Source organism: Eurytemora carolleeae, unplaced genomic scaffold, assembly GCF_000591075.1.
Source record: "Eurytemora carolleeae unplaced genomic scaffold, Eaff_2.0 scaffold99, whole genome shotgun sequence".
In the NCBI taxonomy this organism is placed as follows: Eukaryota; Metazoa; Arthropoda; class Copepoda; order Calanoida; family Temoridae; genus Eurytemora; species Eurytemora carolleeae.
This window is the reverse complement of record NW_019396154.1, coordinates 82478-95281: the sequence shown is the minus strand read 5'-3', so window position 1 is coordinate 95281 and position 12804 is coordinate 82478. Positions and strand designations below refer to the sequence as shown.

The window sequence follows — 12804 nt, the reverse complement described above, 5'->3', positions numbered from 1 at the left end:
TTGTAAGTTTTTGCCTCAAACTCAAATTTCTAATTTCTATATCGTTACAACCTTTTGTGTTAACCTTTGAGATTTTAAACTTAGATTATTTGGTCCAACAGAATTTATAGGAATTAGAAAATTTAAGTTTGTGGCAAAAACTCAATTCCTTTAAGAATTTTTAAGTTTATAAGTTTAAGGTAATGGATTTTTAAGGTTATGAATTTATGAATTTATGAGTGACTGAATTTATAAAATCATAAATTTATACACTTAGAAATGTATAAATTTTCAAGCCCGCAAGTGGCAAGGAAGTTATCAAATTCTACCAATGTTGAACCGTTACATTACAACAAAAACCAAGAAAATGTTTAATTTGTTTCAATCAATAAAATAAATAAACAGCACCCGTTTTATTTAAAGTTTTTAGTTGAAGATCTTCGTAAAATATTTCGATTTCAAGTTATAAGTCAGAAATGAAAAAGATATTTTGTCAAAACTAGGTTGAAAACAATGGCCAAAATGCATCGTTGTTTATCAAGAATCTTAGTTTTAAGCACTTATGTATTTGGTTACACATTTATAATTATCATTTAAAATATAAATATTTACATTTTAAAAGTATGATTGAGGTTTTGTCATATTATTCTCACCTTGTCATTGTTTATTATCAATAGATTTATCATAAATTTATCTGCATTGAATTATAATTTGATCACAGAGTTTCAAGTTTTGGATAAATATATGTGATAAAAACCTTCCAAACCACAAGTTTGGCAGGCGACACCCTCGTCCCCCCCCCCTCCTTCTTTCCCTTCATACCACCATGGGGGGGGGGGGTATCACACTCCTCACATGAACCGCAAATATTTGTAATAAAGAGAAATTTAAATTTTGCAAGATCTTGAGAAATATTTAGTTTGAACTCTAATTTATATTTTATGTTGAAATGTGAGAGTAAAGGTTAAGGTGAATTCTGATTCTAAAATTAACAAATATTTTTTATTTTATTTGAATATTGTGTGGTTTATTAGTACCAAGGATATGTAGAAAAATGGGGGGAGGGGGGGGGGATGAAGCGACAATATTTAAAAATAATATTTACAAGCAATCACTAATAGCATTATTTTTAATGGATTTAATCTGAATCATAAAAATTACATTTTGGAATTTTTGAGAAATTAAATGAAATGAAGTAAGATGTTCTGGGGGAGGAAAGAACGCTTTTCTTTCTCTAAGCTTTTCAATTTAACAAACATTTTTTCAAAAACATTAAAATCTTAAACATATTAAATATAGATATCTTTATTTTTTAGAATATGCATTAAAATGCCCTTTTAGTGTCATGTTTTACATGTTTTACTAATATAAATAGATTTAATAGTTTTTATGATAAGAAACGATCGCAATTCACAATTTTAAATCATACAAACAATCAAAAATTAAATGTTTTTTTATTCCACTTTTTGAAGGTGTCATTTTATCATGACTGTGTGACAAAATCCAATGGGAAGGTGGGTTGGTGGTGGTGGTGGTGGGGGTAGGGGACCTTTATTGAGTAGTTAGAAGGAACTAGGTAGGAGTGTATCAAGGAGTGGTTAGAGTACATGAGCAACAAGGAATACAAGTTAATCAATTAATTAAAATTAAAACTTAAAGGACATCGCGGTAAAGATTGTTTTAAGGTAATCCACGGTGGTAGGCGATTATTTCAATATAAAGAAGACGACTTTCGGTAGCAATTTTTATTTAGATCCAGCTTTTAAACAGCATCTTAAAGGACACCGTGCTAAAGTTTGTTTTACTGTGATCTATCATAAAGGACATCGTGATAAAGTTTGTTATAAAGTAATCTATCTTAAAGGACATTGTGTTAAAGTTTGTTTTAAATAATTCATCTTAAAGGACGTCGTGTAAAATTTGTTTTAAAGTAATCTATCTTAAAGAACGCCATGCTAAAGCGTGTTTTAAAATAATCTATCTTAAAAAACGCCGTGCTAAAGTGTGTTTTAAAATAATCTATCTTAAAGGACATCGTGCTAAAGTGTGCTATAAAGAACCCTATCTTAAAGGACGTTGTGCTAAAGTTTGTTATAAAGTAAACTATCTTCAAGGATATCGACCTAAAGTCTGCTTTAAAATAATCTATCTTAAAGGACGCCGTGCTATAGTATGTTTTAAAATAATCTTTTTTCAAGGACGCTAAAGTGTGTTTTAAAATAATCTTTCTTAAAGAACGCCGTGCTAAAATGTGTTTTAAAATAATCTATCTTAAAGGACGTCGTGCTAAAGTGTGTTTTAAAATAATCTTTCTTAAAAAACGCCGTGCTAAAGTGTGTTTTAAAAACATCTATCTTAAAGGACGCCGTGCTAAAGTATGTTTTAAAGAGCTCTATCTTTAACTCTTCGTGTGCTCTCCGAAAATGTCCAATAATTGAGAATTAAAATTTTAATTTTAAAAGTTGGATTTTCAGTATAGAACCTGTGATTCACGACTTCAATAATAGTAATGGGTGGTTTCAATTCGTGTGATATTTCATGAGAAGCTCTCAGGAATAATGAAAAGGTTTGACTTGAAATAAATGTTTTATTTGACATTTTCGACAATAAAAATTTCAAATCATGTTCTCTTTCAGCCTCACTTCCTTTCATTGGGATTCAATCAAAACCCTTTAAAATCAACAGAATATCCGTTGATAGGATAACACAAGGTGACAGAATATGCGTTGATAGGATAACACAATGTGACAAAATATCCGTTGATAGGATAACACAAGGTGACAAAATACTGTTTTTGAAAAAACCAAAGTTTTGATCTAACTCTTGATAAACACAACTTTACAAGTCAAAATGAAAAAAATTCAATCTCTCTTTGAAAATTCAAACATTCAGTTTTTGACTCTTTTAATATTTGAAATTACAAGTTTTGATTCCTACCTACTGCGAATAGATGAGGAGGCAGGGTTCCAAGAATCTTATTCTCATAATAAGAAACCGTATCCAGGCCGTAGATATCAAACATTCTATAAATATATATATTACATTTTACTAGTTGGAGTGTAGGGCGCTGCCCAGGTTTATATTAGTATTCATTTCATATTTTGTAATCACGCCGTTTACACGCGCTTGGTAATAAATCACGGTTTTAGCTGAAGTCCCGGCGTTAATTTCGTGGAATTCAAAAAATAAAAAATAAAGATTTAGCCTATGTCACCCCCATAGGATCCCTTTTAAAAATGTTAGCCAATTTGGTCTGGTCGTTTGGCCAGCTATAGCCAACATATGCATAAATATATATATGTATATGAACCAACTAGCTGAAGTGCCCGGCGTTGCCTGTGGAATTCAAGAAAAACTGAACAATAATTTGAATCAAAAAAAAATTAAATTTTGAATTTTGCCTTTGTTACCCCAAGGGTAACCATGGGCTCCCTCAAAATCCGCGAACTTTTTTTTGTTATTGTTTTATATTGTACACAGAGAAGAATGCTCACAGAAAGAGCCACAATTAAAAGTTGAAATATAAGATGGGCGCGAACCCTAAAACTCTAGTATATATGTAATAAATACAGCAATACCTATATTTGACATTGATAGCTGACAAGATCGTGTACATTGGTTTGACATTGATCGCTTAAGAGCTTGTGTTTGTATTGACATTGATTGCGGAGCTTGTGTCCCTGTTGACATTGATAGCTGATAAGATCGTGTACATTGGTTTGACATTGATCGCTTAAGAGCTTGTGTTTGTATTGACATTGATTGCTGAGATTGTGTCCCTGTTGACATTGATAGCTGATAAGATCATGTCCATTGGTTTGACATTGATCGCTTAAGAGCTTGTGTCCCTGTTGACATTGATAGCTGATAAGATCATGTCCATTGGTTTAACATTGATCGCTTAAGAGCTTGTGTTGAGCTTGTGTCCCTGTTGACATTGATAGCTGATAAGATCATGTCCATTGGTTTAACATTGATCGCTTAAGAGCTTGTGTTTGTATTGACATTGATAGCTGAGCTTGTGTCCCTGTTGACATTGATAGCTGATAAGATCATGTCCATTGGTTTGGCATTGATCGCTTAAGAGCTTGTGTTTGTATTAACATTGATAGCTGAGCTTGTGTCCGTGTTGATATTGATAGCTGATATGATCATGTCCATTGGTTTGGCATTGATCGCTTAAGAGCTTGTGTTTGTATTAACATTGATAGCTGATCTTGAGTCCGTGTTGATACTGATAGCTTAATAGATTGTGCCAATTGGTTTGGCATTGATTGCTTCAGAGCATGTGTCCGTGTTGACAATGATAGCTGAGCTTGTGTCTGTGTTAACATCGATAGATGATAAGATTGTGCCCATTGGTTTGGCATTGATCGCTTGAACAAAACTAACCTGTAAGGATTGACCGCTACTAGAATACTTCCAGTATAGGTGTAGATCAGACCAGCATCATACCTAAACATAGTTATGTGATTTGTTCAAATATTTTAATCAAATTTAATTCCAATTTTATTGTAGTTTGAACTTATTTCTGAACTTGTTTTTGAACTTGTTCCTGAGCTTGTTCCTGCACTTGTTCCTGCACTTGTTCCTGCACTTGTTCCTGAACTTGTTCCTGCACTTGTTCCTGCACTTGTCCTGAATTTGTTCCTGAACTATATCTAACCTAAGTCTGAGGTTCCAAAGAAGGCTCGCCTCGTTCAGATCATTCAACTGAATCATATCCTCTACTCCAGTCTTTCCCAGATCTTGTCGACTTCGAACCTGTAAAATGTAAAATGTAAAATAAATGAAAAAATTCAAAATTTTAAACTTAATATGTCAAGTTTAAAAATATTACTCTTGAAGACGTCAATGAAATTTATTGAACTTAAACCATTAATGTATCATCTTATAAGTAAGTTATAAAATGTAAAATAAAAAATGTAAAATGTAAAATGTAAAATGTAAAATGTAAAATGTAAAATGTAAAATGTAAAATGTAAAATGTAAAATGTAAAATGTAAAATGTAAAATGTAAAATAAAAAATGTAAAATGTAAAACGTAAAATGTAATGTTGAAGTGTAAAAGTTTAAAACCTGAAATTATATATTTCTTGCTACTGACTGGACAAACACCACCGACCGTATGTTAATACACAGTGTGCCCCACTGAACTTAAGACGCGGCCAAAGATAATGATAATGAATATGCATTAAGCATAACTCCAGTTAGACATACCACTTTTAAAGTGGGAAAGCACTTTAAATATCATAATTAATCTTTAAAATTTTTCATGTTTTTTTGGGACACATTGTGTTTACGTGAAATTAGATTTCAAGAAAATCTGTTCTTACCGAGCTGGTATTGTTCAAGGTGAAGGTCTTGTTCACATTATTGATTAAAGCCTGAACAGTTATCACCTATACAAAATTATAATTATGATCTACCAGACATTATACAATACAGGGTTACTCACAAAAGATGAGCGGAATGGATCGGTATATTTAACGAGGCTGTTTTTATCCTTGATGGGTCAACCTGTGATTTTTGTAAACAGCTTTCATATCATTATTTTAATGGGTTGATAGTAACAGCCTTTACATAGTTAATTCAATTATTTTTAACTGCAGACATTTTTAAAGTTAAAATAACTATATTTTTCCAGACCAAGTGAGATGTCTTAAAGGGGGATCTAGACTTTATGCCCGTATTCTTGAAAAACCTTGTTTACTAGACCCCCTTCTTGGATACTTGGATACTCCTTGGATACTCCTTGGATTCTTCTTGGATACTCCTTAGATACTCCTTTGATACTCCTTTGATACTTGGATACTTGGATACTCCTTGGATAATCCTTGGATACTCCTTGGATACTACTTGGATACTACTTGGATACTCCTTAGATACTTCTTGGATACTACTTGGATACTTCTTGGATACTACTTGGATACTCCTTGGATACTACTTGGATACTTCTTGGATACTCCTTAGATACTCCTTGGATACTAGTTGGATACTCCTTGGACACTCCTTAGATACTCCTTTGATACTCCAATTGGATACTTGGATACTACTTGGATACTCCTTGGATAATTGGATACTTGAATACCTAAATACTTGAATACCTAAATACTTTGATACTTAAATACTTGAATACTTGGATGCTTAAATGCTTGAATACTTAAATACTTGGATACTTACTTGAATGATTTAAAACTTTAATACTTGACTACTTGGATAAGTGCATAAAATTGGATAAATACATTCACTAAAGTGTATGTCATAGTCCCCCTCCCCCCAAGAATCCCCCCTTCTCCTCTCCACCACCTCTAGGCTCTAGACAGTACTTTGTGTGTTAAATATCTCCTGGTTTGGGGTTTATGACGAAATCTAAGGAAGTTCGTATTATTCTATCCTAACATCCTTACTCTAACTATCTAACTAGAACTGGGACATGATTCTCAATTTAGGAAATATTAAGAAAACATTTTCTATTGACTAAAAAATAAAATTTCGATAAGATTTTAAAAAAAAAATACTTAAATAAGAATAATGCTAAAAGTTCATTTGATGGTTGATTTTTTCAGTGTAAGAATACCATGTTTGTAGTTTGAGATTGTCTGTCTGTCTGTGTGTCTGTTCAGGGTAAAGGAATTAAGATGGAATTTCTCTGCTAACAGTTTGACCATGAGCAAATAGTTCTGAGAGCCTATCCCTAGAATAGTCAAGGCGAGGGATGAAGGGGGGGGGGGCAGGGGAGAACAAAATAAAACAAAATTAAAGCAGAAAAAAGGAAATTTTAGACAGTAGGGAGGGGAGGTGTGGAGTTTAAAAAAGGGTTAGAGAAGGGTATCGTGATTAAGACAGGGGAAGAATTGTTTTAAATATTTTTAGGTGTGAACTGTTTTGCATATCTATCAATACACAGGACAGCAATTACTTATTAAAATTCATAAATCCATATGTTCAGTTGACATTAACAAGATACTGAATAAATATTCTTTTTTGTATACATGATCGCCCATTTTATTTCTAATTCTAAACACTGGTCCAAAACTCTAGTTTTTCATTCCATATATCTTAACTTTTAATACTTGGAATAGTGAAGTTTTATATATCTAAAGTTTACATGTTGTAAATAGTTTACTGCGAACAATATTAATAAATTCTTTCGCATGGTACGTATTATTTTAAAATATTATTTCTGAACGAACGCGCGCAAAACTCCGATCATGATTATTGTTTTCTTAATTCCTTAATTTCTTCAAATTTTATAATCTAATCAGCGAATCCTTTATTTCTATGGTTTCTCCGCCCTAGGGGGAAACCACGTCACTTTCACTAGTAACCCCCCCCCCCCCCCNTCCAAGTATCCAAGTATCCAAGTATCCAAGTATCCAAGTATCCAAGTATCCAAGTATCCAAGTATCCAAGTATCCAAGTATCCAAGTATCCAAGTATCCAAGTATCCAAGTATCCAAGTATCCAAGTATCCAAGTATCCAAGTATCCAAGTATCCAAGTATCCAAGTATCCAAGTATCCAAGTATCCAAGTATCCAAGTATCCAAGTATCCAAGTATCCAAGTATCCAAGTATCCAAGTATCCAAGTATCCAAGTATCCAAGTATCCAAGTATTCAATTATTCAAGTATCCAAGCATCCAAGTATTCAAGTATGCAAGTATCCAAGAATCGTATCCAAGAATCCAAGTAATAAAGTATTCAAGTATCCAAGTATCCAAGTAGTCGAGTATCCAAGTATTTGAGTATCCAAGTATCCAAGTATTCAAGTATTTGAGTATCCAAGTATTTGAGTATCCAAGTATCCAAGTATTTGAGTATCCAAGTAATAAAGTATTCAAGTATCAAGTATTTAAGTATCCAAGTATCCAAGTTTTCGAGTATCCAATTCAAAAAATTCTCTTATCAGTTTCATTAAATTTCCTAATAGTTTTTATTTCTCTATTTATGTTCCATTGTTTGTTTATATATTGTATCCTATTGAGAAGAATAGACTAAAGAAACAAATGGTTCAGGTTTAAACATAATGGTTATGCAAGTAGTAGACCTGCAGCCAAATACTTAAAGAAGAAATATTGTTTCAAATTAAACGTATATATCTTAATTAGTATTTAAAATATGAAGTATTGGAGTAATTATGTTTGTATGAAGAGTATGCAAATGCTGCCTTGATGAATGTGATTAACCATGTTTTCCTTCAAGGCCAGCAACTATTGTTTTCACCAAGGAGGAGATCATTAGTTCCAGGAGGGGTGGGGGGGAGGGGGGGATTAAGGACAACATTGACATCTTGGTATATGTTGATAACTGTATATTATTATTGTATAGAAGGAAATTATTGTTGCTTTATATATGCATGTTCATTGTTCCTGTTCAGGACATTACTGTTTATGTTATTAAACTAACATTTTTTAAACTGTATGTCTCAGTGACCTGATGTCGCGGACCTTTAATAGTTTAATCTATGAATTTTATTCTTCATATAGTCAATGTGTGATATTCAAAATGTTTTCACAACTGCAGGATGCAAAGACATGCATTTTTGAAAATTAGAGTACCACAGTTCCTTTCATCTAGTAATTATACTCAGCTAATTATTTCAATGTGTTTGTAAAATTTATTTATTGATGAAGTATTATTATTCTGTATGTTATACATGTTATAACTCGAAAAAATTGAGTTTTACTATTAACTAGCTACCCCCCGGGTAAATATCCGTTTCTCTAAAAAATAGCTATAGCTAGCTAACACGCATATATATAAAGCAAAGAACATTATCAAATTAATGATAGGTGTTGACGATGTGGCCAGACTTGTCAAGCCAACATGACAAATCTTTCAGTCTTAAGGATGAGTCTCAATAGATAGCAAAGCGCTAAATTAAAATTACCTAATGTTAAAGCAAACTATTTTTAATATTTTACTTAAGTATTGTTATTATTTTAGTATATAACTTACCTGGGCCTGTTTATGGTACTCCAATACCTCCCCTGGCAGAACATATCCAATCCCTGGATCAAACCAGACCAGGTCTCCTCGGCTAAACTCAACCATCTAAATATTCCATATATTATTGATACATATTAAATTATCAATTTATTATTCAATTATTTATATATATTATCAATTTACGTTTTCAATATATAAATTATCAATATAAAATATCAATATACACTTTCGAACACAGGAACTAAATTTGAGTTGCCACAAAGTATATCTTTACAAACTTAAATGTTGAAAACCTTTAATCTTTGATTTGATCTTACAGAATTCATTATTTGAAATATCAAAGGTCTACAAAATTGGAATGCAAAGATATAAAGATTAGAAGATTTGTGTTAGTAACAAAATTCTTTTCTAATCTAAGACTAGAAACAAGAGCGTTGTTGCTTTGAAGCTTTTAAACCTTTCTATTAGCACTTGAACATAAGCAAAAGTGTGTTGTGAAAATCCATCTAAAACCTTGCAAACTTGTAATTCGGCCCGGTCTCAATAGTAGATGTATACATTTCAGAACTACAAATCAACTATGAAAACATATTTTACAGCAGTTTGTAAATCTGAACGTTAAGGTTTCCTAGTAAACGTATACAAGGTAAACTGTTGACGCTAAAACTGTGTGAAACAGAGGTTCTTATATTGTCAAATTCAACGAAAATCGGACATAGTTCAAAGTTATCGTTAAAAGCTGTATCAAATGGAATACTATTTATTGATCAGAATTGTTACAACAAATCTCATATTTAATTCTTTTCCCTTTTGCATATTTGATACTAGGTACTTTTGAAATTATTTCAAAAATGCAGATATTAAAATTTTCTCAACTCATTTTTAAGAATGAATCAATTTATAAGAAATTAATCAGTTTACATATGGAGGATTCTTCTGAACTCCAGGGTCTATAATAGAAACTTGTTCTTTAAAAAAAAAATTAAATTGGAAAACTTTCAGAGATTTGCTTGTTTTTAGATAGTGTGCTGTAGACTTCGAGAGTATTTTCAATCCAATTCGAAAAGAATTCAATAAATTTCAACGAGTTGTTCCTTTTCACATTATTTAGAAATAAGACTCTTTAAGATAAAATTAACATGAGAGTTTATTTCAAAGTCCCAACTTTATTAAATCCCCATTTAATAAGCAAACCCCAATATTGTATTTAACAACCTTTGAATTTTAGTTGAAATGTTTTCAGGATATCAAAAACTGAAAATCAAAAAGGGTTTTATTTTTACCACCAAAATTCATGAAAAGATTTGATAAGCTTTGAACTAGCCAACTTTACCAATGGTTGACTTTAAGTAAACAAAAATAATTTTGAATTTAAAAGTCGTCATTTAACTCCATTGTTCTTTTTGGGACTCCTCGTAATGAATATTTAAATGTCGAGAAACTACAGTAATTGGAGGTTTTTACAAATTATAAAAATCTGATAATTCTCAGATTAAAATCAATTCAAGGTGTCTAGGTTTTACGGCACTATACATGGAACTTCCTCCTTTATTATAATATTAATTTAATATTAGTTTTCTCAAATTCAAAATTTAGGAATTATTGAAAATTTTCGTTTTTTAATTTATATTTTATTTTGTGTATGTGCATTGTGCACCATTCAAATAGAAAAATTTAACTCCATTTTAAATGTTTTTTGTCAATTAGGTTTATGAGTAAAGAAGTTTTTTAAAGTCAACTCTGATCATTGAACATAAGCAAAACATATTATTATATTTCATTCATAGGAAAAAAATCTTTCAAAATAAAATAAAAACTGCAATTTTTATTTAATAAATAGAAAAACAGCAAAGGAACTTTCGTCGTAATAGTTAGTGACCCTTTATTCAAAAAGTTCTTGTCTGATTCACAATGATACCCTGAAACCTAAATATAATAAATAATGGGGAATAATGGCTCAAAATATGTTATTTTAGACAATTCCCTCCATTATTTCTGAAGCACTTTTGCAAAGAAACCATGCATGAAAATAAAGAGTTTTCAAAAGCAAAAACATAAATATCTTTTTAAAACTTGATAAGATAAAGTGTTTTTGGTCACTTGAAATCACATGTATAGTCCCTTAAACTGATTTTTGTCTCGTCAAAGAGAAAATGTGCAAAGTTATTAATCCACAATAAATCAAAACCCTGTAATTATTTCGCCTTTCAATTATCCAACACCGTGAGTAAACAACTGATTTAACGCGGTTGATTTTTAAAATTATTGATTAATAATCATCAGGCAACATCAAGTAGTATACATCAAAATTAACTTTAGAGAGGACTGCCAATATGATTATTTTTAAATATTCTTATTATATTTAGATTTAACAGATCTCAGAAATTTCCTTGTTTTTTGATATTGTAGAATTATCAGAGGAAAAAATTCAAATATTTACTATCTTGTATCTACCAAATATTCAAATATTTACTAACTACCAAATATTCAAATATTTACTATCTAGTATCTACCAAATATTAAAATATTTACTATCTAGTATCTACCAAATATTAAAATATTTACTATCTAGTATCTACCAAATATTAAAATATTTACTTTCTAGTATCTACCAAATATTAAAATATTTACTATCTAGTATCTACCAAATATTAAAATATTTACTATCTAGTATCTACCAAATACTAAAATATTTACTATCTAGTATCTACCAAATGTTTTTGATGACAATACTTTGATAAAAGTCATTGACCAATCAAAATAGGAACTAGCGTATTTAAAGGGAATGTAAGCATAATACCAAGTGATTCTGAATTTAAAGAGTGCCGTGTTTAAAGAGTACCCTTTAAACTTTAGGCTAATCAATTTTGACCGACTTTTCCGTATTTATCTACCGAATCTTTTTTTTTATTTCAGAAATGTTAATAATAAATAAAAGGAATTGAGTTTTTGCCACGCACAGAAATTTTTTAATCCCTATATCTTTCCAATCTGATGATGTAAACCTTTGATATTTCAAATTAAGATTTGATCTAATAGAATTATCATAATTTGAAATATTAAAGGTCTACAATATCGGGTTGGAAAGATATAGGTAATGGAAAATCAGAGTTTGTAGCAAAAACTCAATTCCTTTATATTTTTAATTTTTGAAAACTGGTTTGGCCATAGAATATTCGGGATCTGAGGAATATATGTGAAGTGTATTCTACCATGATGTGCAATTCTAATTTATTATCTGTATTCATAATTATCAGTATCTTAACTATTTTGTATGTTGACCCAGCCGGGCTAGCCCGGTCAGTTCATTCTACCTGTTTATAAATAAAGTAGTTGAATATCGTTAATTGATCAGAACGGACGTATACAGAGCCTTGAGTTTTGGCTAGAGATTTAGTTAGAGAGAATTTCATTAGACTGTGAGTTAAGTAATCGTTAGAGAAGTAGCATTTAGATTTGTTACAAAAGTGGTGGCAGCGGTGGGATTATAATATAACCCCAAATCTAGATGCCAGAGACTCCGAAAGTATTTCGGAAGAAAAGTAAAGTGAGAACCTGGTTTAACGGATTAGCCAGAGAAGTTTTGACAGGAGAGGATTTGCCTGCGAGAGTGTCAAGTGTGACTACAGGAAATACAGTGGCTACCTTTCAGGGATACCCAAGCTTACCCAGCGATTCTGAATCGGAAGTAGAGATGGAGGGACCATCTTACCCAGCAATGGATGGCCTGGCGGAGATGAGGCAGCAGTTTCAGATGCTACAAGCACAGCTGGCGGAGACTAAGGATAAACTGGCGAGTATTGAGCGGAAGGATAAGGAGAAATCATTCGCCCAGACATGGCAAGAGGCAGCTACACCGGAAACTCAGGATCC

General features: G+C 31.5%; 1 protein-coding gene across 2 annotated transcripts in view; it reads right to left on the bottom strand.

The window, feature by feature from the left end:
• Positions 1-9047, bottom strand: part of LOC111696625 (unconventional myosin-XV) — a 47673-nt gene extending 38626 nt beyond the window's left edge. For both annotated transcript variants that reach the window (XM_023466283.1, XM_023466284.1), the window contains exons 1-5: positions 8941-9047; positions 5316-5381; positions 4646-4743; positions 4372-4434; positions 2917-3002 (exon numbers count right to left, since the gene is read on the bottom strand). In XM_023466283.1, the coding sequence (XP_023322051.1) occupies positions 2917-3002; positions 4372-4434; positions 4646-4743; positions 5316-5381; positions 8941-9036 (409 nt within the window). In that variant the 5' untranslated portion in view covers positions 9037-9047. The remainder of the gene's footprint in view (positions 1-2916; positions 3003-4371; positions 4435-4645; positions 4744-5315; positions 5382-8940) is intronic.
• Positions 9048-12804: the final 3757 nt, after the last annotated feature.